Raw genomic sequence first — 27975 nt, 5'->3', positions numbered from 1 at the left:
TGCTGAATTAACATCCCATCTGGTGTGAACTGAGACCTAATAAGTCATCGGGTTTGTGTGCAATGTGATATTTTTATGTTCATTGTTGATCTAGTTAAAAGTGAATTTTGCCTATTGCTCTTTTCAAAGAGTGGATTGAAATAAATGTGCTCATTCTAACAGTGCTAAAAATACATTGCACTGACTGTTACCTTTGACAATTCTTTGTGCAATGTGTTACTCTACAAAGACCCTTTGCAAAGGATAAGTCAGTCAGTGAACTGTTTGCTAGCATGACATCATACATGATGCACAGAGGTGCAGCAATAAAGCCCTGTGTGTAATCATATGGCATTGTCTCTTTTTTTCAGGTGCTAAATGTGAGTGTGTTGGAGGGAGAGCAGGTGACAGTGGAGGATACGGGTGGCCGAGAACCATTCATCCTTGCCAATGAGTCAGTATTGATGAGGGGCCTCGTACTACGCAGCTGGAGCAACCAGATATCTATCCGATTTCGCAGTGACCAACAGCAAAACTCTGGGTTCCTCTTGCTGCATTACCAAGGTGAGCCAGTACCATGCTAGCTATGTTGTCACATTATTCAAACTGCATCAGTTAAACAATTGCTCAGCTTAGCCTTGCTCACAATAGATTAAAATTGTAAGTACATTAAATATGTAAGTGTCATATTGGGAAAAAAACTAACTTGAACCAGCCTTTATGGTGACATCTCTCCTCTGTCATTGTACAGTATTTGTTCTTAGCGCTTGGTCATGCCAGCCAAAAGAACAAAAGGTAGTGTCATTTGTGTTGTAAGACAACCTTTATTTATAGAAATGTAAGGGGTTCCTCTGCTTTGATTCTTTGTTGCAGCTATCACCCAACAGATAGGGAGGGAAGAACTGTCACTGCAGGAATGTACTCTTATGCTCACGTCATCAAAAAAGTACTTACAAGGTCTATTTTCTCATAAAATACTCTGTTCCAAAACAGTGACTGTTGAGCTTACTGTAATTTTAAAGTTACATAAAATGTGTCCATGCTTGTCAGTTGAAAGTCCTGGAATGGCAGATAGCTTGCCATTGGAATTAACACATCCAATAGTTTTGTGAGGACTGAATTCAATTGGCATTTGCAGAGATTAAAACTATACAGAAAGAATAAGTAAATGTGATCAAATAGTAACTACAAGAGTGTGTGACAGCAGTAAAATCATCAGAGATAGTTACTGTATGTTGTCGGTGAATATGATGGCCCATAAATTCCTCCCTCTCTCTGGCTTATTTTGTGCATGATATTGATCTTCCATGTCCGCAACAATGTCTGTTTATCTTAGCAATCACACAAAGTGGCTGCCAATTACATGCCCCATCGATTTGAGTTGATGGCGGAAGCTGGTGGACAAAACATTCATTCCACCACATTACTGTAACACTTTCATCAGGTGGAAAATAAAAGCGACCATCAAAACAGTGCCGCTGACGTGAGATAAATCAGCCCATCGCTGTTTGATGCGTGAATATTGGTGTGTGGTCAGGCTGAATGATGACAGTGAGGGGTCAGTACAGATCATACAGGGTGATGCTTAGATGGGGACAGATGGTGACAAATAGTTGAAATATATTACACTGTCAGTAGGTGTACTTTTCTCCTTCACTTCTCTTTGCATTTCAGTTAATCTTAGTCAGCATAATTTTGTGTGATATTATTTTTCCAGGTTTATTAATGGACAGCCTGTACTATTTCTTTTACTTTTTGTATTGTTATAGAAGACCTATTCATCCATCCATCCAATTCACATTTACTGTTAAATAAACTCATGGTCGCACTGCACTATGCACCGGATGCTGAGAGGGGTCTGCAGGCAGACTCGGTGGGGACACTAAACGGGGTGCTGATGCCTGTAATATTATTAATTGAAACTGCTGGCTGCTGCTTATTTTGTGAACCATGCAGCATTTGCTCACACTGCTTCGTAAGGAACATGAATAACCAAGTGGTTCCTTATGTTCCATGCAAAAATCATAGAGACTCATAACCAGGATATTGTACATTGTATTGTGTGCTGATGCCCCAGTCACATACTTGTTAATCAGTTAAAGAAATGATGTAATGATAAAAGCTGCAATGATCTACACCCTGAAATTAGTGTGAAACTAAGCTGATCCTGAGCTGATCTACAGATACGAGATTGAGACTAATCCAGGCATTTATGATTAATATAGTTTACGTATTGGATATAAAGCCAGATGTTTGTCATTTGTTGGATAATGAGTCATACAGAGATATAAATAACCAGGGGTGTTATGTTCTATATCATATCTTGTATAAGAACCAGGATAAGGGACAATAGTGTGCATGTAAATCTGCGCATTTATAACTGACCATGTGTTGGTGACAGCAGAGAACAGAAGTTGTGCAAAGCTGAAAAAAGACAAATCAAACTCCAATAGCGTTATATTATTTGGCTATGAAAAGTTCAGTCCTCTCGGATTGCCTGCGGATGTCTGGCCAAGGGTACCAAAATGGCTAGAAACGGCCCTGGGTCGCTCAATGTCTAACTTCATTCTCAATACTTTGAATTACTTTGTTTCAAAATAATTTCATACAAACAGGGCTTCATCTTAACATGGACTCAATTCAACACAGCACCTCCAAATCATTTTACTGATAGACCCTTTTGTGTCTGATGCTACAGTAGATATTCCTGGGCACTTTATGATATCAATTGTTATGACCCTATAAAACCCTTATAAAACACTTTCACATAGACAACCTTCTGTATTGTAATTGTTGAAAAAATGCAATGAGCACATTTCTAGAAGGCTAGACATATTGGAGACACAGAAGATATTTCAATTTGTGTTCCTCTCCTTGGTAAGCAGAGTATCACCTTGTCCTTTATAATGGGTTGTGAGAAATGTGATTGGACAAGCGTGGAGAAGGAGACAGAACTGTGGAGAGATGGATCTCAGCTCAGGGTAATTAATATCTGCTACAGCGTTAGCTCTGCCTGCGATGGCAGAGTGATGGATGCCTCTATAAAATCAGTAGTGAGCCTGACACTTGGAACATGATTATAGTGTGTGTTTTACTGTTTATATGTATAGAGTGGGAAGTAGGAATGTGGTATAGGAAAGAGGCATACCCCTTGAAATCCTTGTCCTTATTATTTCCTCAATACACATATGCACATATCCTCATCTACATAGAACATCCATTGTCTATTCAACAATAATGTCCATGTAATTGTTATATGAACACAATCGGTATTCTTTACTGGTGAAATAACACATTTATCTGTTTAGCATATTGGGGTTTCTCCCCACAACTCACTTATTTTGCAATCAGAATTGCAATTTGCAAGTTATTAGGCTCCATGCAATCCAAAAACCCTAATAAAGATAATTGCATTTATTTATTTACTAGCTTTATTTAATTTTCACACAGAAAAAAGAACAATAAACTGTGCTTTTCTACACACTGGCTTCAACATTGTTACTGCAATGGTGGAATCTATATAGATAAAAAAAAATTGGCAGGTTTATTAATGACATCAACAATTATTAATGAGTTAATTTCTGAGTCCAAGTTATTACTTAGGAGGGAGTATTATGAAAAGCTTGGGGGGACAGCTTCAGGCCTGGCTATCCAATCTACACTAATAAAATTTTCAATACTGACACAAATATTCCTGGTTTTATGCAGATATCAACTTGCAATGTATATGAAATTGTACATACTTACTGTTTTGTAATAAGGATTGGCTGCAATTTTAACCCCTAAAACTTATTAGTTTGCTACAATGGATGCAAGTGTGTTGAGAGGATACATCATCCTAAAGTATTAGCACCCAGATGAGCAAACTAAACACAGAACAGGGAATTTAAATCTCTACCATTCCTCTGAAAGCATAATGATGGCTTAATTACAGCGATGGCATGCAAAACAGTTTTTTGGCAAAGAGTTTAATTCTACCAGCAAAAGATACATGCTGACTTTTTTTTAAGCAGAGAGGTCAAGGAATGCTGTCATTTCTTTAAAAAGGAAAATCATTTGTATGCATTGAGCATTGTGGGTACTAATAATTAAATGTAACACACATGCAAATGTGGACAACCCAATTAGTGAAGTTTCTTCATTTTAAATTGATTGGTTATTGATTGGCTGTAACTAATAAGCTGGGTTGACAAATGAGATGGCCAGAGGACCTCTGCCACTGGCAGTGATCCACCATTTGCCACGTCTCAGTAGCATTGATGAGATGCAGCCTCCAGTCCAAAGTTATTTCTCTTTAATAGCCTTTATTGAGTAAATGACCATTAAAATCGAGTTTTTAACCCAACCACATAAATATCAATAGGCCATATCATGGAAGAACTATGGTCTGGCTTTCTACAGCTGAATCACTTTCCCAGAGACAACACTATCGATCTTTCTGTAAAAGGTAATGCTTTGGTGCACAGCCAGAACATGAGGCTTGGATACAGTGACAGTCGCACTCTCCCACAAGTTACCTGCTAACTGCAGGACTGCTGTCATCTCACTGCACCAGATGATCACAGGGTTTTCTCTTCATGTGGAAACGCCATTTTACTCTCTGTTGGTAACATATGGTGGATAATATTCTCCAAATAAACTGTCATTAAATATAATAATAACAACTGGCACTACATTCATTATTTGCGTTCTGTTTTCTGTTAACCTATTTCATTATCTCCTGCCCTCACCTTGCCAAGTTTGATCTCATCCAGCTCTCTACCTAAAGGGATTCAGGCAACACTTGAAATACAACAGTGCAACAGTTTATTAGGCCTAAATTGAAATGTATTTTATTTATTTGTCCAAATACAGTGGATATCTTACTATTACTGGCTTCCTCATCTCATCTGTTATGCCTGAGTCAACAATATTTGTCCATTGTTGGTTGAAGAGCAGCATTCTCAATTTGAAGTACTCCGGCAAATGAAAAATGTGCATACAGCAGAATAAGGCTCATTAATGGGAGGGATATGTGAGTGAATGCAGGAGTCACACCAAGTGTTCTTTCAGGAAATGTTTACTTTCTTTAAATTATTTCCGAAAGTTGATATTTAGCAACTTTTGACAGAGGGCTGAAGAAACCATAACTCATTATTGGATCCAAAATGCAGATTGATCCATATTTGTTGACACAAAATACTTGAATTTCAGATAGATGAGAAAGGGCAGGAAGCAATTTGAACAGAAACACTTTATATTAAAAAAAGGCACGACAAATCTGTCGCTGTCTTGAAAGCAGCACATCCTGTTCCTCTAAAAACTCTTGTGAACAAGTACTGTGAAATGACAAAAATAAAGTGAAAAAAACATTTAGCCATGTTCAGATGCCTTATGATTATGTATTGGTTATGACAAGCTACACATAAAAAAATCACTTTCTACCTTGAAACGATGCCATTTAAATACCAAAGGGTTTTATCTATTTTTTCCTCACTTATTTTTTTTTATGGACACCTATGTTAAAACAATATTAAACAAAGTACCAATACATCTCGCCTATAAATGATGTTTGTGAGACATTATAACACTGACATCAGTAATGTCTCCTTGTTTTGACCTGTGATGCCCTCCTTCATCTAAACATTCTGAAAGAAATATGGGAACACAGTGGGGTGATGCATCATTTCCACACTAAGTTTTTGCACTAGGACACCCTGTTATCTATTTGACAGTAAATTATATAAATTACTGTCTACGTATCACTTATTTATGTTGGGATTCATCCCTTTGTAAAAGCTGAAATTTGATCTGCTGGTCCATACTAAAGCAGAAGGTTTACCTGAGTATTACCAATGTGACTACTTCTGCTCCTCTACAAGGAAACAATAACTAAAGACATAAGCTTCACATCTGTTTCCTGAGGCCCTACACTACCATCAGCTAATCTTCCTGGGTGTCTGCACCGTGGATCTATTATTTGTAATGGCAAAACAATCAGACTTTATGGCCCAGCACCACATCTACTGGATTGGAGGCAGCACGTAATTTAATACTTCAGGAATTGGCTCCACAGTTTTTGCCTCTGGCTCTCCCACTGTATGCTCAATGGGGATGTAAATGCTGCTATGATAATCGCAATAACTAGGTTCATTGGAGCCAGTGATAAACTATGAATTGAATGGATGACCCAAGGGCAGTGTACCTCGTCCCTGTGGCTCACTGATTTACTGCAAAAGAAAGGCCTGTTTCATTATGGTGGAAACCAGTGGTTTGTGTAAAAGAAAAAAAACTAAGTCAGAAGATTAAAACATGGTAGATGGGGGCAGTTTCACAAACCTTTATGGCCATTATGCATTTAGGGCTGTTTTCCCTCGAGTTCAAACATTGATAGAATAACAGTTTGGAATATCCAATTTAGCTTCAAAGTAATGCCAGAAACATCACTAAAGTGTTGTTTTTCATCTACAAATGACCGGCTGGAATGAAAGCACTTCAAATCCAAAATGCTGCAGAGTGTCTAATCTCTTTTGTGCTGTTTAACCTCCACTTGCTCAGGATCTGTGCATGCAAAGACCTCAGAACTCAAATATATCAAAAGGTATTCATGTGTATGTGGACCAACAAGCTTTTCTGTCAAGTGTCAGCTTTCGCTTTATACATGTGGCTGCTGCTCCAGGGCGGGCCTTTAGCTGTTTTATCATGGAACTTATGTCAAAATCATTTAACAGTTGGTGTTTACTTTATCAGGACAATTTAGATTGGGTCAGGCATGTTTTAAACCATCTAAAAAATAAACCCTGTTTTGTTGTGACTTTCAATTTCCTTAGCAAACATTGACTTGATGTTGCCATTTCTACCTCTTTGATTTGTGCCAATAGAAGTGCATATTGCAGTGATAGAAGATACAGTTCTGTGATGTTCAATTTGATAAGAATCAAGCAAAAAAGATGGATGTAAGAAAAAATAGAAACAGGTAACACTGAAGTACATTTCTATAGACAGGCTCACACTAAATAACCTTTCAGCTATGCAGCTGAAAGTTGCTGCAGTGCATGTCTTAATTCTAACACCAAATAACCGTAATCATATTAACATAAGTAGATTAAGGTGTTTACACTACATGGCCCATGCCCGATTATTATCATAATTGCTTTTAAGACTGCAAATACTATTTCAATGCAGACAGGTCTTCCAGTATGCTCTTTTCCTTGTTGTTGTCTCCTTCTATTAACTCTATCAGTATTTAAGATTTCCAGACAAAAACATGACGTGCAACTTGCAAAGTTTGAGTAAAGGTGCAGCTTTTAAATGTTTTCTGTAATTTTGCTGGTGCACAATCACACCGTTATTGTAACACAAGCCATAGTGGGTCCAATTATGTTGCTTGTTTTGTTGTCCACACATTTCCAGAAGTTTAAAAGTTTTAGTCTGGTCATTCAAGTGCCTACACTAATGAGGTAGAACAGTGTGGTTGTTAGACAGGAAAAGAAGGCTTTTTAATAGCTTCTATTACAGACTTGGTTGGCTCACTCCATTATCCATGTGAACTCGATCCCATCCTGCACCATTCATTTAAAAACAGGGACAGGACAACAATGCAAAGCAAGTCCAGGAACATTGATCTTACCCTGCTGGAATCACGACTCACTGACAACCACTACAGCGGCAATTCCTCTTCCAGCGATCACATTACAGGTCCACTATGATGTTCAACTGATCAGCAACATTTCCATTTGTCATAGTATTTGCAGTGGCTCTACACCGCACCACACAGTGATGTTAATTGCTGTGGTGCTGCAAACATGTCTCTGTACATTTGCATACTGCATGAAGTGGTAAACTGCAATTAATTAAGAAATGGAGTGTTTATAAACAAAGTTGAAGGTTGGTTATAATGCATCTCTAATTGTGTGTGTGTGTGTGTGTGTGTGTGAGAGAGAGAGAGAGAGAGAGAGAGAGAGAGACACATAGTTTAAACACTATTTGCAGAAATAATAGAAAAACAATTTGTTATTTCCTCCCTTTATATCTAAATGTGTATGGGTGCTCAGTGGTGGTTTGGAGGAGAGACAACATGGTCAACAATGCAACAAAACAGCAGGGGTTATACACAATGCAGGACAGAGGATTATGTTGTGGAGCCAGTTAACATTGTTGGCTGTTTATTTTGGCGAGAATCGGACTTTCAGAATCAAATATTGAGTCCCGGAAAATTATGTATCTAAAAACTTTTGTCATTTTTACATTGAATATCTCCCTCAGGCCTCAGGATGCTGAAACAATATTAAAAAGTGTGATAAAAACGAAATTATACTCTTGATAAAGTGTTTCATCATCGGGACATACATGTAGTTATTTGCACTTTCATTACAGAGCTGAGCTTAATTAGCAAATGAATTAACTAATTGCATTATAACATGAACATGCTAGTTTTTAAACTATCACTACTCTGTGACATCTTAGCATTATAGGTTTTTTGTCTCCATTTCTTTCCTCTCCAGCCTTTGTGCTGAGCTGTGCATTTCCCGAAGAGCCTGCTGGGGGAGAAGTTTCTGTGACGCACCTCCATGCTGGCGGAGAAGCCTACTTCCACTGTTTCACCGGCTACAAATTGCAAGGCTCCAAAATGCTCACCTGTCGCAATGCAACCACACCTTACTGGAGTGGGAAAGAGCCCCGATGTGTGGGTAAGACACATGGTGGTTCTTTGCCAGACACGTTAGGTCGTTAAGAGCAGTTCTGGGCAATGAGGTACTGAACTGCAACAACTAAATCTCTATAACTGTAGGTTTCCTTATACCTTCAGGTTAATTGGGATGTTGGCTACTTTTTTGTTTGAAATTTCATTTCTTTTGTCAACACTGACTAGGTGGCAGACTTTTAAACTAGACTTGTATTTGTATTTAAATGTATCCAAATGTTTTCCAAGAAACTTTGTTAAATTATTATTATAAAATATTATTTAGAATCGGACAGAAACAGTTATTAAATTAAAAAGATGTTCAAAATAAATAATTTGAAAAAAGTAAAAAATTGGGAGTTATATTGTAAGCCCTTTTCTCCTCAGATTTCCTCTAAAATACAAGTGATTTTGATTAATGAAAGCTTTCACCAGGTTGTCGCCTACTGAGTTGATTAGTTACACTTGGAGGCCAATTTGTGTGTTTGCATGTGATTAGCAGCACAGGGAGCTATTCTTTGGAGACGGGGCAAAACGGGGCCATTGGACCTGGCTGCCTTAATTAGAACTGGGCCGCATGACTATCCTTCTCCTGCTGGTAAAGGCTCATCTGCCAGTTCAGCCTTTCTCCGTGCTTGCCTGCAGCTGCTCTGAACTGATAGTATTACTGCTGCTGTTTTGCTGTTCTCTTTACAAGTCCATCACACACAGTCACACACTCTTAGACCCAGGTGAGCCGCCTAGTGTAGTCTGGCCACAGTCCACTGGATATTGATGCAATCCATGCTCAGACAGGGACTTTTCTCCCACCACAGTTGGTGTCATTACCTTTCTCATCTAGTTCTACCCTGCAACTCTTTGTTTTCTTCCTCTCTTTTCTCGGTCTGTTTTTCTTCTCATATAGTATCCTGTGGGGGAATGATAAAAAATGCCACCTATGGTCGCATTGTCTCTCCTGGTTTCCCTGGCAACTACAGCAACAATCTGACGTGCCACTGGGTCCTGGAGGCCCCTGAAGGCCATCGGCTTCACATTCACTTTGAGAAGGTGGCTCTGGCAGAGGATGATGACAGGTGGGTTATGCACACTGCAAAAATCAAAACACACACTGAGATTAAGAGTGTACAGTAAGAGTGTGCACATTTGTGTGTGTGTGTGTGTCTTCAGCTAATAGATGGCACCAAGCTTGAAACTCATTTTCTGAATAACAGTATGCCTGTGGATAGACCATTAAAACCCTCAAAGGCTATAAATAACCTAAATCTTCAGGGAGTGACAGATGAATTTGAAAGGACCTTTTATCATTATAATCTTTTAACAGTGTTCTATCAAGCAAATGAATTGAAGGGACTACAGAGGGTAGTGAGAGGTAGGAAACAGCAATTGCATTACATTTTTCTTCACTAACTACAGATCCACATGGTTATCGTCACACATGGCCATTCACCTCATTACCGAGTGGTGGAGAATGTTATCACAAAGTTATTACAGCCACAACTGGAACAGTGAGCAGCTCTCAGATAGCTTGTAACTTCTTTTTTATGCTTTTCTTACCTTTCTAGGCTCACTTACATCTATTTTAATCTGTCTTCCTTCTCTGTGTGTCGTTTTTTTAGGCTGCTGATTAAGAATGGCAACAACATAGACTCTCCCCCTGTTTATGACTCCTATGAGGTCGAGTATTTGCCCAATGAGGGTGTGCTCAGTACTGGACGTTACTTGTTTATAGAGTTCACCACAGATGGAACAATGACCTCCACTGGTGCAGCCATCAGATACGAAGGCAGGTTGATCATGCAGTTTGCAGAGTTTGATAATAGCATAATGTACCTTGTCACTTATGATTGATATATGTTTTTTGTGTCCACAGCTTTTGCGAAAGGTATGTGCTATGAGCCCTTTGTGAAGTATGGCAACTTCAGCAGCAGCGACTCCACCTACAGTGTGGGTGCAGTGGTTGAATTCTCATGTGACCCTGGCTACACGCTGGAGCAAGGCTCTGTAGTGATTGAGTGTGTGGACACTCAAAATCCACAGTGGAATGAGACGGAGCCGGCTTGTAGGGGTGAGTCAACACATTTAATTCCACTCGAGTAATTGTGCGACATGAAATCTTTTAAAAAATGCGCTTCCACTGGAGCAGAACTTAGAGGCAGATATGACTGACCTAAGGACCCAAGGCTTTCATTGTCTTCTTGATCATTGCAGGAGTGAGTGAAGTCTTTTTATTCAAATATTAAAGACCTATGGCAGTTAACTATATCTTCCTAAGCTGCTTTCCTCTGAAGTTGTAACAATGATTTACTTTAAAATGTGTGCTTGCAGGGCAAATTTTAGAAGTGCTTAAGATTTAAAAGGCATACAATAGTTAGCCTATGATGAACACTGCCACACTGCACAGACTACGCACCATACTAAATACTGTAGCTACCCCCGAGCCCTTCCCTTCTCTTCTTTCTCTCTCTCTCTCACACCCTTCCCCCACACGACACACTGACCTTACGCCCGGTCTTTGTTGCCCGCATGATCATTCTGCCACACAGTGAAATTGAAAAGCGCTCTAGTAAAGCTAGATATGAGAAAATTTTATTTCTGCTCCTGTGGGTCATGGTCACCAAGCGGTTCAGTGGTAGTATGCAGTTTTACAAGGTTCGTGTCAAGGAGCCTTCACACTCGGTTTCAGCTGTGTTTTATTAAACATCAAGACCAGAGTTCCATTATATGAAGTCACATAGTAGGTAATGCATCAACATAGATTTTTGTAGTTTCTTTCAATAAGTTACCTGCACATTACAAATGACATAATTTGATATTTTTCTTTTCTTTTTTATTTACATGTTAAATTGATTGTAATCTAAATTTTCTGTGTCTTGAAATCAATACATATATTTGTGTCTCAGTGTCAACCTGAGGTGTTTGTGTGTTGCAGCTGTGTGCAGCGGAGAGATCACAGACTCTGCCGGTGTGGTGCTGTCTCCTAATTGGCCTGAGGCCTATGACAAGGGGCAGGACTGCATCTGGGGTATCCATGTGGAAGAGGACAAGAGGATCATGCTTGACATCCAAGTGTAAGAGACTGCACTCAGGTGTAAGACTAGAAATCACACAGGAAGGTCAGAGAGGAGGTCATATTGACCTCGAGATGTTAAACACTCCATCTCCAGGCACAAACACACGCACTCTCAGTTTCTTTCTCATCTTTTCTCTCACTCGCACAGACACACTACGACATGCACATGGGGAAGCGTTTCTGTGGTTGCAGTCACTAATTAGATTTTTTTTTTCATCCGTTACATTAAGAATTCTGTGTAGCTTCCAGCTCGCTCTCTGACCAGATTAGCCAGTAAGCCTCCCTGCTCCCACTTCCCTGGTGTGTGTCTCAGAGTTGGCTTTGAAATGAATATGCTCTGGCAGTGAACTACTCTGAGCCACTTATCCAGCCTTCCCAACTGTAATTCAACATTCCTTCAACACACATGCACACAGATGTCAAAATAGACAGAGGCACATTCCGTTTCTTCTTCACTCATCACATCCTTCGCCCACACACACACACACACACACACACACACACACACACACACACACACACACACACACACACACACACACCCTGCTTTCTCATCCAAGTTATTGCTCTGAAGTGTAAATAATCACATTGCTTTATTTTCTTCATTCATGTTACACTAACGTTACACTAAATGTTTCTTTAAAAACAAAACTAAGCGTATGCATGAGAATCTGCATGTTTCGCTGATTTGATTTTGCTGAGTTTCCCAGAGTGTGTTCTTGCCTGAAGCACTTGCACCCACGAAAGCACAGAGAGGCTCAACTTAAACCACTGGGAATACTGCCTGAGGTTGGAGAAAACTAGAGTCACTGACAAATCTCAAACAGAAGCTATTGTTAGCTATTGGTCATGGCATTTGCACCCTTCAATTTTTATGTTTGGTTTTCCATATTCATTATTCATTCATTCTTGCTGTAAGAATGAATATATATTTCTTAACTGTTGATGAAATTACAAGGTTTGATTATGACATGAGGTCTGGATGTTATGCAGACAGATTGTAATCCACAGACCACCTAGAAAAAAACAATCATCAGTATTGTTAGATTTTTTTTTGTTGCATTTCCTAGTTCCTTTGGGCAGTAAAAAAAAAAAAAAAAACAACGAAAAAAAACACACTTTCAACAATCGGCACAAATATGTTTTCCATTAAAGTGAAAACGATTTTTAATTACACACATCTTTATGTGGACTAAATCAATATGTGAAACATTACATGACACATTTATTAAAAAATGAAGTCATAATATGATATTCAATCTCTGTAGAACTAGATCAGACACTCGTCTGTGTGTTTGGGCAATGGATCATCTTTCTGTGGTATTCTACAAACCATTGCTGACTTGTAAAAAAAAAACACAAGAAAACTGAGTATTTCCTGTTCACTTCAATCTGGACACAATTTGGGCAGAAGCTGCACTGCCACCAGTAATCAGAGTGAGGTGGTCACAGTCCACAACCATTATTGTACTTAAATTTGGCTTTGTTGACTCATTACCTGAATTCATCATCTAAAAGATCTAAAATCATACGGATATAATAATTTCAACAAATATACATTGGAATAACATTTGATGTATCATATTGACAACAGAAAATGTTATATTGCATGACAATATTTTCAGATTAGATTGTTGCTGAATTAAGTCTAAAATTAATTCAGCATTTTAATTTTGATTAGAATAGCTCCAGGGATTCCCACACAGCTGTGGCATAGAATCAGAGTGTTTGGTGGTAGTGTGAATGATTTCTATATGGGCTCAATTTTGTATGCCACTGCATGGTCACAATGCACATAATGCCCCAAACATTATCTCTCAGGTTTACAGCAACTGAGATATGAGCCATCACTCAAATATGATCCACAGATCAAAAGGGAATAATAGCATCTGAGGACACCAATAATACACAATGTCTGAATACCGCACGTGGGTTTGTGTGACCCTGCTTGCCTCCCTGTTCTTTAGTTGGAGATTAAGACTCAGTGATTAATGTCTGATATTGAAAGTCAACCAGTGCACCTCGGGTAAAAAAGATCAGAGAGGATTTTTTCCCCCCATGCAGAAGTAAACAAGTTTGATTTGAGGTAAACTGATTTTAATTCAGAGATCTCTTCAAATTGCACGAGCCTTAAGTTTGTTTTAATCTGAACCACATGAGGCCCCTTGTTGTAAATTAATGGTGCTGTGGCCAGCTCTGGTTTATCGCAAGGTTAGTCATGCATGGCCTTCATGGCAGTAGAAACCCACAGCCTGTCTAATCCCTGCAGACCATACCATTACCTTCATGTCTGGTCTGCTCATCTTGAGAATAGCGTTCTTAAATGCTCGGTCAACATGTAATTTGTGTGAAAGTGTATTTGTGTGCACGTTATGCATGTTGAAGTGACAAAAGGCTCTTGTGGATGAGGACTGACTCATTATGAGGGTGGGCACACACTTTTTCACATTAATGAGAATGTTTTCTGTATTATCATTCCTCACTGTGCCTGTGCTGGCAATTACAGAGGAGCAGTGTGCATAATGAGGACTGATTAATTAATTTAGGCCAAACAGGAGGGTTGGCTTTTTGCTAATTAGCATGGAGCACGGCTCGAGCAAGAGCAGGAGACAAGAAGTTACAGCTGATATCCCCACCTGTGGAACACAGCAAGGTAAATGCTTCGCATGTAGATTTTAGCGTTCAGATTACTGCATCTAGAAATGTGTTTCACATTTCAACACTGCTTTACAGTGGTAAAAATGTTTGTCAGTTTACTGAGCAGAGACTTTTAGATTGGGCATACTGGGTTTATAGAGTCCTCTTGTGGAGACTCTGAGCATTACATGCTATTTGCAAGTCCACCTGTGCTGGGGTCATGTATACCTGGAAACTAAATGGTTATTTTTATTTGAAAAGAGAACCTTTTTTCGCTGAGAAGAACAATTCAAATGTCAAATATGTCGAAGATGTAGAAGGTTGCCTTTTGAAAGCCTGACACTGAAAGCAATTTCCATTCTCATTTTTTAAAAATAGGTGTTGTGCAATTCCATCCTTTCCTGTGAGCATATTAAAGCCAGTCTTACACCCTCACACATCACCATTTTGACATCAATTTGGTTATTAGTTCAAGGCTCAAATTAGCCTTAGTTAGTCATCCAGGCTCTATCATCTAATCACAGACCAGGACAAGATGGTTCAGCTAGTGAATTTTTAAAGTTGATTGTTGAGTTGCACCAATATTTATTTTGATCATCTGACTGGCTGCCAATTTCATGCTCTAATTTATAGCAACATACAGCAAAGTTGAATTTCAATTTCTTTGTCTTCTTATTCTTTGAATAAAACAATGAAGTATACAATAAAGTATTGGAAAGTCAAAACTGTAGTACTCTGGCTGAAGTCTGATAAACATTAATGTTACTATAAAATGGAAAGGAAAGATGAACTATGGAACATATGGGAGACAGATTAGTTCAGATCAGTTTGCACCACAGAACAGGGAGTGACTGCTTTCCTGTCTGGAGGGGAAACCATTAAAGGAGCCAGGTGGGATGACATTTGGGTGGTGCGATTGCCAGGTTGCTACAGAGAAGGCAGCTGAGTGTCCTGTGGTGACTCACCACAGAGTGCTGTGTAAGTCTGGACTGAAGGCACTGTGTGTTTGGCATTCTTCTGTGTTGTCACCAGGATTTTGAAAACACTTCAAGCAGACAGTGGAGCAAATGGATGGGGTCAGTGGGGAAATTTTAAACCAAGGTTGACTGCAGCATTCTTGATGAGTTAGAGCGACAGGGGAGACTGTTTAGGAACCCAGGCAGGAGGAAAGTTTGTCAAGTGTGTCAAGTGGGAAACATGCGATTTGCTAATGCTGTCAACTATAAATCTGATGTTTTCAGATATGGCTGCGGTGTTGGCCTTGCATCATGTTGCTGTTTTCGTCAGTTGTGAAATAACTACTGCAGATGCAAGTTTTTCCCATAGAGGATCTGTTTTGTAAAGTTGATTTTAAGATGGATCCGTTGTTTGTCTCAGCGAGTCAGACAGAAAAAGTAGAATTTAGTGTTGATGTCGCAGCTGTTTGTGGGATGGCACAGCCAAAAATATTTTGCATACAAGCAAAGAGGCCCAAGACCAAGTCCTCAGTGGAAAGCGTGAAGACAGTTTTTAACTCAGTGATCTCTCCATGATGAAGATGAGACACAGAGAAGTATAGGCTCAGTCTTGAACTGCTTTGACTTCTGAAAGATAATAAAGAATTGAAAGCAGATTTCATCATCAAGCGCAAAAACATGTCTGTGGTAAGTGTTATCAGGAAAGGTCAGCAGCAATGCTATTGAGCTCTATCACCATACCAGATTAGTGAAGCTAAAGAATATGGGTTGTGGTGTTGATAAGGTACACCAATGTGAAGGAGAGTGGAATGCATTACAGTAAAAGTAGTGAATTTAAGAACTAGGCCCATGTTAAAACCATGGCCCTCTGGAGAGTGGATTAACCTGTACAGTATGTAGCAAAGGGGAGCAGCAAGTGCGGTATTTTTGTGGTGAGTTCTACGAAATGCAGAGACTGGAGGTAATCACGCGGTAAGTCCACAGTACCACATCCCTCCTTCTAGGGTAGTCTGAATGCAGGTAGGCCTTTGGGGGGAGATAAGGTGAAATACAGTGCAATGATAAGGTGGACAGCCTTGTTGACATGAGCAGCAGGTGGAGGATAGAGCTTGTATAGAAGTGAAGTGAGAGATGTGGAGATAGAAAAAGATGCAAGCAATTTGGTTGTGGTTTTCCTCTGTGGACTTCACAGATGGACAGCCCCGTTTTATTGTGACACTAATGAAAATCCCCATTGTCGGTCATTCCATGCAGCAACTCAATCTGGGCAGGGTGCATCTTATTCATGGAGTACAATCAAATAAGATGTTACAAAAGAAACAGTATAGAAGCTTATAGTGTGAAAACATCATTAGTGTATTCTGTTGATTTCAGTTTTTTTTTGTTGTTGCACACTTTAACAAATGTAATTTTAAGAGGCACCATTTCCATATATGCATGAAGTGTTCTCATGGCGGATTGGAAATGGAAACTGGCACTGTCATTCCTGTCACTTTTATCCACAGCCACTGATTGTTGGAGAACACGGAGGTGTAAATTGTCCTTATAGCTGTCCAACTAACCAGAGGGAGTACCTTGTCAATCAGCACCTCATTTCACTCTCATTCATGCAGCTGGCATCTATTATTTGTGTCCATCAGGAGAAGCTAGAATTTAGTTCTCATTTCAGCACCAGCACATTGCACAGGCAGACAGTGGAATCCAGTCATTCTGGTCATGTTTTTGTCTTAAAGTTTTGCCTTCAGGGACTTGCTAGCTTCAACTAGTGGCCCATGGACAGAGACCTTGTGGGTCTAGTTATATAAATTATTGGTTAATGCTAGTAGTCAACATTAATAGGCAGGAATAAGAGATTGAAGAGAGGTAAACAGACTCAGGTAATTTGTTTCCTTCTATCATCATAAAACTTAGTCACTGTCAGTCACAGACAAAGCAGATCTACACATCATCATACTCATACTGCTCTGTTTGTTCAAACAGAGGTATAGAAATGTACTTACTCTATGCATATTCAAATCTCATGTTCAGTGGTCTAGCCTCATGGGCTCTGATGGTCAATCCAAGAATGCCAGAAAAAGAAGAAAATGAGGAGGGAGCCTCTGTGCAGCAATGTCTCAGCACAAATTGTCCTCTTGAAGTAAAAAAATAAAATAAAATTCCCCAAACCACCTCAGTGACATAAATAGTGAGTCAGACAGGTGATTAAAATCGGTGAGCTCACCAGGCAATCAACATTAATATAGAAATATAGTTCTTAGAGAGGTCAATCATTAGGCACGAAAGCCCACCGACATCCAAATCTCCATATTTTAGGAACAAACAAAGACAAAATAAAAAAATCAGAGAGTAAAAATCTCAAAGTACAAATGTATAGAATTTGACATCAGAAGACAGTCTGAGTCTTTGTGAGTTCACACCCAAGTGATGCCTTGTCCTCTCATTAACTCAGAGGACAATACTAACAAACCTCTTTTTTCAGCTTATCTGTAAAACATTTTGCATGTGCGATTTGTTTTTGCTACTTTGATGGGGATGCATCATTAAATTTTATTATAGGCTTACCATTATTATTTCACAAACAAGGGAACATGTGCTAAGATTTTCATTCACATAATTGAAATACAAAGTGTGCAGCTCTCTTTTCCTTACCTGCAACCTTGCTAGTGCATTTCCATGCAGTTCTTTAATCTGAAAATAGCAAATTGTCTCAGTTGCCCACATTTATTTATTTGTTACATATTTTGACTTGTCATTAAATTTGGCCTAGCCTAATTATGTAGCTATCTGCAAATACTTCACAACTCAATACTAGATAACATAACAGCATAGATATTTCTGAGTAGTCAAAGTAAATCAATGTCAAAGAGATAAATACAGGGAAAAGACAATGACAGATGATTTGAGAACAAGGTGTGATCACAACTACAGTTGAGAGAGGAATATGATTTTCGGGCATTGAAACTTGCAGTTTGCATTAATGCAAATTGTGCAAAGGAGTAGAGAAAAGCTGAGAGGTTTATTATCTGAAAATAGTTTGTGCACTTGATTGATTGCTTGATCATGCACAGTAAATGGTGGTGGAGAGTCAATGCAGGGGACAGGTGATTCATAGCAACAAAATAATTGTGCATGAAGAATGGCTTTGTGCTATTATTACTATATAAAGGTCTGTTTAGCAGAGCTTGTGAATATTAACACAAAACAATCATACTGCCAATCTGGATTGCTATTTTGACACCTGCCTTAAGGCACACAAAGAGCAACTGGTTTACCCTGCTCAGCTGCCTTATATTTAATTCTATATGAGCATTACAGTGTACTAGGCAACATTAAGATGTTTAGATTATTTATAGGATATTTATTTACTTATGGTAAATTAATAATCCTGGTTGTTATGTATTGCAGCTTTTTTGTATAGATGTATTTGTAGACATACACTACATATTCATGAGAGCAATTGGGGTGTGTGTGTGTGTGTGTGGGGCGGGGGTGTTGACGCATATCATGAATTATTTAATGTTTACTTCACCTCAGATCCATCCAACATAAACAGAATTAATATTTTCCAAGTACTGCTGACATCACCTTATGTCATCAGCTTTTGCTTTCATCAGCTGAGGAAGATAACTTAACTGTTAAGGCTCTGAGCAAAATACACAATAAACATACCACAAAACCACAGACATGGGGCATTCTGTATAGCTGTACTTTATATGAAAACCTTCATTCATATCATTAGGAAGAAATGTAACCACTTTTTAATGTCTGTTCCAGTCTCCATGTTGGTAAGAATGACCTGCTGACCTTCTATGACGGTGATGACCTGACAGCGAACATCCTGGGCCAATACAGTGGCACACGGCCACACTTCAAGCTCTATACCTCCATGGCTGATGTCACTATTCAATTTCAGTCAGATCCTGCCACCAACATCTATGGTTACAACAATGGCTTTGTGGTCCACTTCTTTGGTAAGACCATGGTTTTGTTTTCTTCTTTTGTTTAGCTATGATTAAATTTAGGAAAGAAAAACTTCTTCTCTGGTTAACTGCAATCCATAACTTTCTCTTAGAATTAAATGCATGATACACTTTTAGTTTAAAATTGCAAGACAGATGAGAAACCAAAAAATGGTATCAAACGTGGAATATAAAATGTTACTCATACCTAGAACCCAGCAGGTTACCGATTCAGGAAAAAAAAAATCTATTTTTCCCTCTTTCTCTTGCTGTGTCTCTGTCTGTCTTCTGGCTTATCCCAGGTGCACAGGATTAGATAACAACAAACACAGAAACACAATAATAGGGTACACTTCAACATTAGCTGGTTTCGCCCAGTGCTTTGTGTTCTTGGCCATGTATGTGGCAGTTAGGGAGGCACAGATTGACTGCTGCCAAACCACATGCTATGTTCCTCCCAGAAAACATCACAAGCCTCTATTTACATTGTTCTTCCAAAACTGCCGCTGTTTTAATGCACACAGGACAGACTATTTTGCAGTCGTATTCATTCCCTGCAGAGGAGGATGTTGCATATTAATGCTAGGATTTCCTTGTGTCCCTTTACAATCTTGATCCCATATAAAGAATGAAAATTTAATGAAACAAATTTAGGTATTTGTTTGGATGACAAGCTTTTTTTCAAAGTACACATTGAAAATCTTGCGAAGAAGCTGAAACTAAGGATAGGTTTATATTTTCAAAATAAGGCTTGTTTTAACAGGTTCCCGTACTCATCATTGTACGGTTATGTTTTGGTAGACTGGCCGTCACTAAGTCTATGTAGACAGCTTAATTTGTATATTTTTTGTGTACAAGGCCATGCTGGGTAAACCCCCCTCATATATATGCAATCTCCTGAGACAGAAGTCCAGCAGTCTTCAACTTCGTTCCACCAGACGGTTTCCTTACCAGGTTCCAAGGGTTTGCACTGAGCTGGGGAAAAAGCCTTCTCCTACTTTGCTCCATGGATTTGAAATAATCTACAGAGCATACTACATTTTAATAATCTAGTCCCCTTGGAAAAGATTCAAGCCATGTTAAAAGTCCATGTAACTGTGAAATGCAACTGCCTTGTTTGAGCTGGATTTAGTCTCTTCCTTGTGTGTTTGATGTTTATATTCCCTGTCTGTTGTGTTTTATTTCAATTTGAACTGTAACTGGTGTGCTGTCTTGGCCAAGTCTCCCTCAGAAATTAGATTTTAATCTCAAGGGACTTCCTGGTAAAATAAAGGTAGAATAAAAAAAAAAGATACATTTCCATTTCCCATTCTGTCTCTCCTCTCCTACCAACACAATGCAACACCAACCGCTCCAACGTCAACAGAAGTGCCGAGGAACGACACCTGCTCTGAGCTGCCAGAGATCACCAACGGCTGGAAGAGCACGTCCCACCCTGACCTCATCCACGGCACCGTCGTCACCTACCAGTGTTACCCTGGATATGAGCTGGTAGGCTCTGAGATCCTCATGTGCCAGTGGGATCTCACTTGGAGCGGTGATGTTCCAAGATGTGAGGAAGGTGAGCGGAAGCAACCAAAATCTCATCAGTCAAATATTCTCAGAATCCTTTAGGTATCATAGTGAGCAGATTATAGATTACGTCATTCTATTATTGAGTTTAAACTGCACATGTTCCTCTTTTCCAAGAGGAAAAAATGAAATGCCTAATCAGTTCCGGCAAATAGAAAGCAAACTGTATAGAGTATAAACACAAGACATTAAATGTCCAAACATTTTCAAAGCAAATTGGTACTGATAGAGATTGATAATATAGGGGAAAATTATATTTTAAAGCAGCTGATTAAAGGTGGGTCATATTTTCATTGGATGCCAATCAGCAGTTATTTGCAAGCCCCCATAAACTGTAGTGTCCATCCAATTGTAAGTTTCTTTTTGCTGAAGCACCCCTTTTTAGCTGTCTAGCTGGCATAGCAGAGGTTGCAACTGTGATTTGTGAACTTAAAGGGGAACTCCACCGATTGTACACATCAAAGTCTGTTTACAGGTCCTGGGGGGGTGCTACTGCAGATGTGAAACGTTGTATAAAGCTTTTTGTGGCTCCAGAGGTTGATGCGCGAATCTGAGAATTTGCCTCAAGTGATGTCACTTGACTACAAGTTTGAAAATGGAACTCTGTAGCCCGTTCCTCATCTCTGCTCGAGGCTAGAGGCTACATTAGCCGCTACTAGCATAACACACCCAAATCTCTGAATGAACTGTCGGTGATCGAGTTTCATTTTGTCTATAGGCGCTAGGTTTTGACAAGGTCTGTCAAAACTGTCAATCTTGAGTTCAACAATATTAAAGGAGTACAAATCTAAATTGGTGGAGTACTCTTTTAAAATCCTTTTCCATACTCTGAATAGTGCTTAATTATCTTGTGCGCCATGTCAAGTACCTATTAGGAATTTACCTGTTCATAATCTGTCATTTATCCTAGAAAAGTAATAATAATGTAATGATGCAATAATGTAAACAATTATTTTCCTTTTGTTAAAAAGACATTTTTATTAGTCTACTACTAATGTTACCACCACCAATGGCAATGATAAATAATCATCATCATGTTTGTTTTTGCAATACACCAGTTATGACATGTCAGGACCCTGGAAATGTGGAGCACAGTCATAAGATGATCACAGGCAGCCGTTTCACCGTTGGATCGTCAGTGCAGTTTATCTGTAATAAAGGCTACATCCTGTCTGGCAGCAGCCTCCTCACCTGCTACAACCGAGATTCAGCCACACCCAAGTGGAGCGAGAGGCTGCCCAAGTGTGTCCGTAAGTCACACACACCCACACTGTTTGAGTGCTTTGAATATATAACATGTTACTGTTGTGCTAATTTAGTGCTACTTTTATTTCTTTGGTGACAAACCAGAACTAATCCACATATTAATTCAGGATTAGCAAGTCCTTCTGCACTTCTGCACTAGCCACATTTGGAAAACTGCTGAGATTGTTAAAGACAAAAGTAGACACTGATGATGTCACACTGTTACTATGACAAAGAACCCATAGTTTGTGTTGAAAAATACAGTTTGCCACTGACTTTCTGTAAAGTTTTGACAGATACTACTTTTTAAAATGCTTGTGTCCTAATTCAGTACACTTTAGATGAAAACCTTTAAGGTATTAAGGTCACTTTTAATTCTGGTTGATTTTTGCCACATCATGCCCCTGCAGTTTCACCATACAAACCTGAAGTTAATAGGGCCCTAATCCTTACTTCCACAAAGTACAAAATAAAAGGTCTATCTTTATATGTGCTCATATGAGTGTCATTGTTTTTACTGTTGAAAAAGATGCACAACAATATTTTTGTGACGTACGATATCGTCCTGCCTCTCAGCTGAAAAGTATGAGCCATGCAGGAACCCTGGCGCTGCCTCCACCAGTGTGCAGAGCTCTGAAAAGGCGTTTTATCAAGCAGGAGAGATTTTGACCTTCTCCTGCCACTCAGGCTACGAGCTGCAGGGTGAGGCCACCATCTACTGTATCCCTGGACACCCGTCACAGTGGAATAGCACTCCCCCCGCCTGCAGAGGTAAACCATGCACGAAAAACTTTTGGAAATACGTGACCTAGACCATATTATGTGCTATTGGTTTTGTTGCTGTTTGTGATGTAATATATGCACTGTACTAAACTGCAATTGTGTCTTTGTAGCATCCTCAACCCAGTATGTGAACGAACGCAGGCTAGATGGTGAGTCATCTTTTGAAACATTGCAGTGTCAATATATTGATATTTCTCTTTGGTGCATATTTCACAGAAATTATACCTGTTTTTGTGTTTTTTCCCCACATAGTTGTTAATATGGATTATAGCATGGAGGGAACCAATATTGCTCTTGCAGTTTTTATTCCAACTGCAATCATCTTGGTGGTTGTCCTTGGGATTTACGTCTACTTTGCAAAGTAAGTAATAACTCAAAACTTTATTTATTTAATTTGGAATCAAATGAGCCTTTACAGGATGTTCCCTGTTTCTCTACTCTTTACTCAGACTCCAAGGGAAGTCTATCAGAATGCCTACATCCTCGCCACCGTATGACAACATGACAGAAGAGTCAGCTTTTGACAACCCTATATATGAGAGCGGAGTAAGTACAGATGTCATGAGCATGCAAGACGTGGATTCACAGAACACCAGTGTGCTGTCCTGATCCTTTCCCATCTGGCTGTCATCCTGTCGTCATCTCATGTTTCACCAGCAGAGGGCACCCTCCACCTCATCTTGCATCACCACATCAACCATCAGCTAGTGGTCTTAGCTGATGTTGTTGCTTATAAAAATATAAAGAAAGGACATGTTTCCTCACCTCACTCTGTGGTTAGACGTAATTTTGCATCCTAGATATCCATACTTCATCCACTTGGAGGAGTGAGAGTGACATATTAGACTTGCAGTACATCATTCACATTGTGGTATGTCATCTTTTACCCATGTCATATAAATGTATCATGTTGTATGATGCAATCACACCAGATGTGTAAATGCACATTTGCTAGTCTAAACTGCACAAATGAAACTGTGGTTTTATTTTTTTTAGAAAAGTATTATTCATATGAAATAAATAGCTTCCACACAAGTACCAAAGGTGTGATTGCAGGATCAAAGAAGGCTCCACTTTGTCTGATAGGATGGGCCAATCACAGTAATTTTACTTTGAAAAAGCTGTTTTTTATAGTTTTTTATTGTATCTGTGCTAATTGTTTCTAACTGACTGTCTAATCACAAAGATATATATTGAGAGCCAACTGTCTTTTTTCGCCTGCTCCTGCAGCACTGGCATTCTCATTCTAGATACTAAACCCTGTCACTGTCCATTTTGGCTGTACTGCTGAAGAACTATGAGGTGAGATCTCCTTCTGATGCTGAGAGCATATCTCACTCACTGTCACCTGACCCTTCTGCCATTTTGACTACCTCTCCCAACCTGCCATACATTCTGATTTGGTTTCAATGCAGAGCTTCCATTTTTTAACTTTGTAGACATAGTTTTCTACAAATGACCCAATCTAAAACCACATTTCTGTATTTACTGACCATGCTAAGTATATAGAACCACTGTTTGGTGAGAATTTGAAACACAATGTTGGTGCAGTCATAAGAAATGTGGCCTCTTGTGAAATACTAATCATGTTTGTTTACACCTAAATAAAGCATATTTGAAAGAGTTCAAGAATTCTTACATGAAAGTATCTGACTTTTGTTTTCAGTCTACAAAACAGTTTTTTTACTCGAACTCACCCCTCTCCCCTATGCTTATGCTTAATGTTGTGCTGTCATGGTATAATAACAATTGTGTATGTGTGATTGTAACATCTACGTCATATGCATACTGGTCATATTTTGTTATCAGTGTCTTTAAAGTATATAGTAGCAGTACTTTAGGGTATAAATAACTGAAGTTGCCAGCAGATAAATAAATGAAGAAAAGTTAGGAATATGGAATAATTGTCAGAATAGGATCAGATCAACCCTGATGTGCATCTTGTTAGCCTTTCAATTTGGTATCACAGTAAACGTTTTATCCATAAGGTACCAGTTTCAAAATACTTGATACTCTTACTTGAAAAACTGGAGTTTTTGTCCAGCAGAAGTCATTAGTTCATGTGCCGTTAATCATTTGTGAACATTTTAGAGATGAAGCTTTTGATAATAAATGGTAATGACAATCGATAGTTGTCCACTGTAAAGTAACATATCCAACAATATCTCTTCTCATGGTGTAATTATTTCGGTTTTTGTCATGTTCATACTGAATTGTTGGTATTGCACTGTATGTCTTTTCATTTTAGGTTTATTGAAATGAAATCAAGACAATACTGATATATAGAATATTGTTTATAAGAAATCATCATTATGCCAGCAATGTAGAGTAGATATATTTTTCCATCTAAACTTACACAAGTCATTTTGCATGTTTGTCATATCAGAAAAACACAATTGAAGATAGAAAACATATATTTGTTTTAATATTGCAATGTTCATTTTACTGTATTTTAAACATTTATTTGTGCATCTCAAATTGTACTGTCCTCTATCATTATGATTCCTTTTTAATATATTTATTTGTCTGGTCTTTACAGGACAAATGAAAAAGATTAAGAGGTGTCCATTTAGAGACCTTAAAGCAAGAATTGCTCAAGCTTTGCCTTTTGGGACCCTCTCTGCACTGTTCATCTCTTCGTCCAACTGTTTTGTTCCCAAATGATTTCTTTAAATTTTTCCATTGTGTGGATTACTGTAAATATATCTTTCTTTTCATGCTCAAATCTGTGAATCTGTGGATCACCATGGTGATATTTTTATAAAGTAAATTGCTGATGACCGTTGGTGATGTTTTTGAGTACTTTTTGATGCCCTACGCCAGTAGCAATTAGAAACTGAGGGAAATGGTGCTTTGATTGTTGAGATCTGTTGGACACAAATTCCCCATCACCCAACATTCTTTGAAAATTTGCCATCATTACTTTCTTTTCTTTGTGTGTATTGGTCTGCTATTTGTAAATAAACTGCCTGTCAAATATGAGTGCCTCACGACTGACTATAACCTGAGAAATCATCAGTCAATGTGAAAATGTTTGTAAAACCGAATCTTTTGTTTTATTATTTTGCACATGTAGGCCTGACATTCTTAGCACTCCACACTGTGTACAGTCTTTTCCATCATACAGTTTCTCTTCACGAGACAAAAACAAATGATGCCGGATATTTTCCTACTAGCTGTGGTTCCAACTGCATATAGCCTCAGAGGATTTCTCAGATACATGTTTTCATATGGGACCCATCAGCTATGCATAAAGTTCTATTCTTATGTCACACTGTACACTCTGCCTCAAAGGATAAGTAGCAATTTGTTAATTTGTGTATGTGGTTGCACCTCAGCATTAGCAGACCCTGAGATAAAACCCAGTGATAGCCTACAGTAAACACAGCAGTTAACTTACTGATGCATGCTGTTGAGTCAAACATCAGATCGATTCCTGCGTTGCAAATCAACAATTAAAACTGTACAGTGTGCAAAATGGATCTTTATGTAACAGACTGGTTTTTACTTTGGGTCACATTGTGCTTGTGTTAAATTTGTAAATAGACCTCATATCCTTTGTGCATATCCTTTATACTCTAACAAATCTTTCTTTCAACATCACAGCTGGTGCAACCACAGCCAGGAAACCAAATCACCTTCAAATATCTATAACCCTCTGATTAATAATAAAATTAATTGTTGTTTAAAGTATTGTCATTGACTTATTAATGAGTAAATTAATTGATACCATATTGTTGATGAGTGTTCATGGTTAAAAACGTAAAACAAACAAATTAAAACAAGCCTTACCTTAGACAAACCTAAATGTAAATAGTGGTTCATATTGCATGAATTACCTTTACAGGTAAGTGTCTGATTAATAATAAGCCAACTAAATTGCATCCAGTGAATTTGCAATAATAGGCCTTTTTCATTGAAGACATTTTGACATATCACAGTAGGAAAATCACAGGTTGAAATGATTAAATTAATGATGGCTGAATTCCATTTAGCTGCTTTGGTTTCAGGGTCCCATCGTGCATGCTGGCTCACTGTCACACAGTGACAGCTTACTGGAACACCTGAATTGAACAGAAACACCATTGCCATTGCCAATGCCATTGAGTTCCATCCCAGGTGCAGCAGGGCAATAGGATAGATTTAAAATAATCAGGAAATCACTTTGACTTGGTCAAGCACTAGAAGCAGCAGCAGAAACACCAGGGCCATTATGAATTTCTGCCATACGTTGCTTAAACCAATTATCACTCTGTAACTGAAGCCTACATGCTAATTTTCAAGTGAAACACATAGCAAATAGTGTGTACACAATATGGGAGGGGGCACCAAATCAAATTTGTCATGCAGTTGTTTACCTCTAGATGGCAGCATGATAACAAGTAGGACATGAGGTGAAGTTCATATTCTGAAGGCTTTGTTATGCTCTTACTGTAGTTCTCATTCAACTTATATGTGTGCATTATATCATACAGCATATCCAAATTCGTACATAATATTCATAAAAAAGTCATACCCAACAAACAAAAATAAAACATTGAAAGTTTAATTACACATGGAGAGAGGATGAAGGCTGGGAATGGCTAGAATGTTGGGACTAAATTTAGACACACTGAAGGCATCTTGCACCTAATAAAGACAGATTCACATTCCCAGACACTGGCAAATGAACGGGGGTCCTGTAGGAGAAGAGTCAGCCTCAAACTACTTTATTTTAATTAATCTGAGTGGGTTTATTGGATGTACAGTACACCAAGTTGTCAGAGTTTATAGTGTACTTAGATCCACATTAGCAGGCAACAAGAACCTGCCATAAACATGCAAAGAGAAACCAGCTCCTTAAAGTTCAAATCTCTCGTTTGAATGGTTTTCCACACAGGACAGGTCATGAAGACTTCTTTACACTGTCTTGGCTGCAGACATCAAACCTAATTGTCAGACATCTCAGCATCATAAAAACACATAAACTGTATGGAAAGTCTCCTTTAAACAAATAAAGACTTCAGTTATCCCATTGGGGGATCCATTGAGATTCACACAATTGATTGTGGTTGATCGTTTTTGGCATGTTCACTAGTTCTGTGAGAGAGGGAGTACAGTAGCAGCAGAAGA

General features: G+C 38.7%; 1 protein-coding gene across 2 annotated transcripts in view; it reads left to right on the top strand.

Annotated features, from left to right (window-relative positions):
* Window positions 1–26553, top strand: part of LOC122888590 (seizure protein 6 homolog) — an 89264-nt gene extending 62711 nt beyond the window's left edge. The window contains exons 4-18 of one of the 2 annotated variants that reach the window (XM_044223221.1): window positions 351–543; window positions 8463–8648; window positions 9546–9714; window positions 10258–10424; window positions 10512–10706; window positions 11571–11709; window positions 19079–19275; window positions 20630–20824; window positions 21894–22085; window positions 22657–22851; window positions 22974–23012; window positions 23116–23224; window positions 23313–23409; window positions 24094–24165; window positions 25403–26553. In XM_044223221.1, coding sequence (XP_044079156.1) covers window positions 351–543; window positions 8463–8648; window positions 9546–9714; window positions 10258–10424; window positions 10512–10706; window positions 11571–11709; window positions 19079–19275; window positions 20630–20824; window positions 21894–22085; window positions 22657–22851; window positions 22974–23012; window positions 23116–23224; window positions 23313–23409; window positions 24094–24120 — 2100 coding nt within the window. In that variant the 3' untranslated portion in view covers window positions 24121–24165; window positions 25403–26553. The other variant, XM_044223220.1, reaches the window with a different exon arrangement.
* The last annotated feature ends 1422 nt before the right edge of the window (window positions 26554–27975 follow it).

Source organism: Siniperca chuatsi, linkage group LG14, assembly GCF_020085105.1.
Source record: "Siniperca chuatsi isolate FFG_IHB_CAS linkage group LG14, ASM2008510v1, whole genome shotgun sequence".
NCBI classification, from domain to species: domain Eukaryota; kingdom Metazoa; phylum Chordata; class Actinopteri; order Centrarchiformes; family Sinipercidae; genus Siniperca; species Siniperca chuatsi.
Note: the sequence above shows the minus strand (reverse complement) of the source record. Positions and strands in the feature narration are given on the sequence as shown.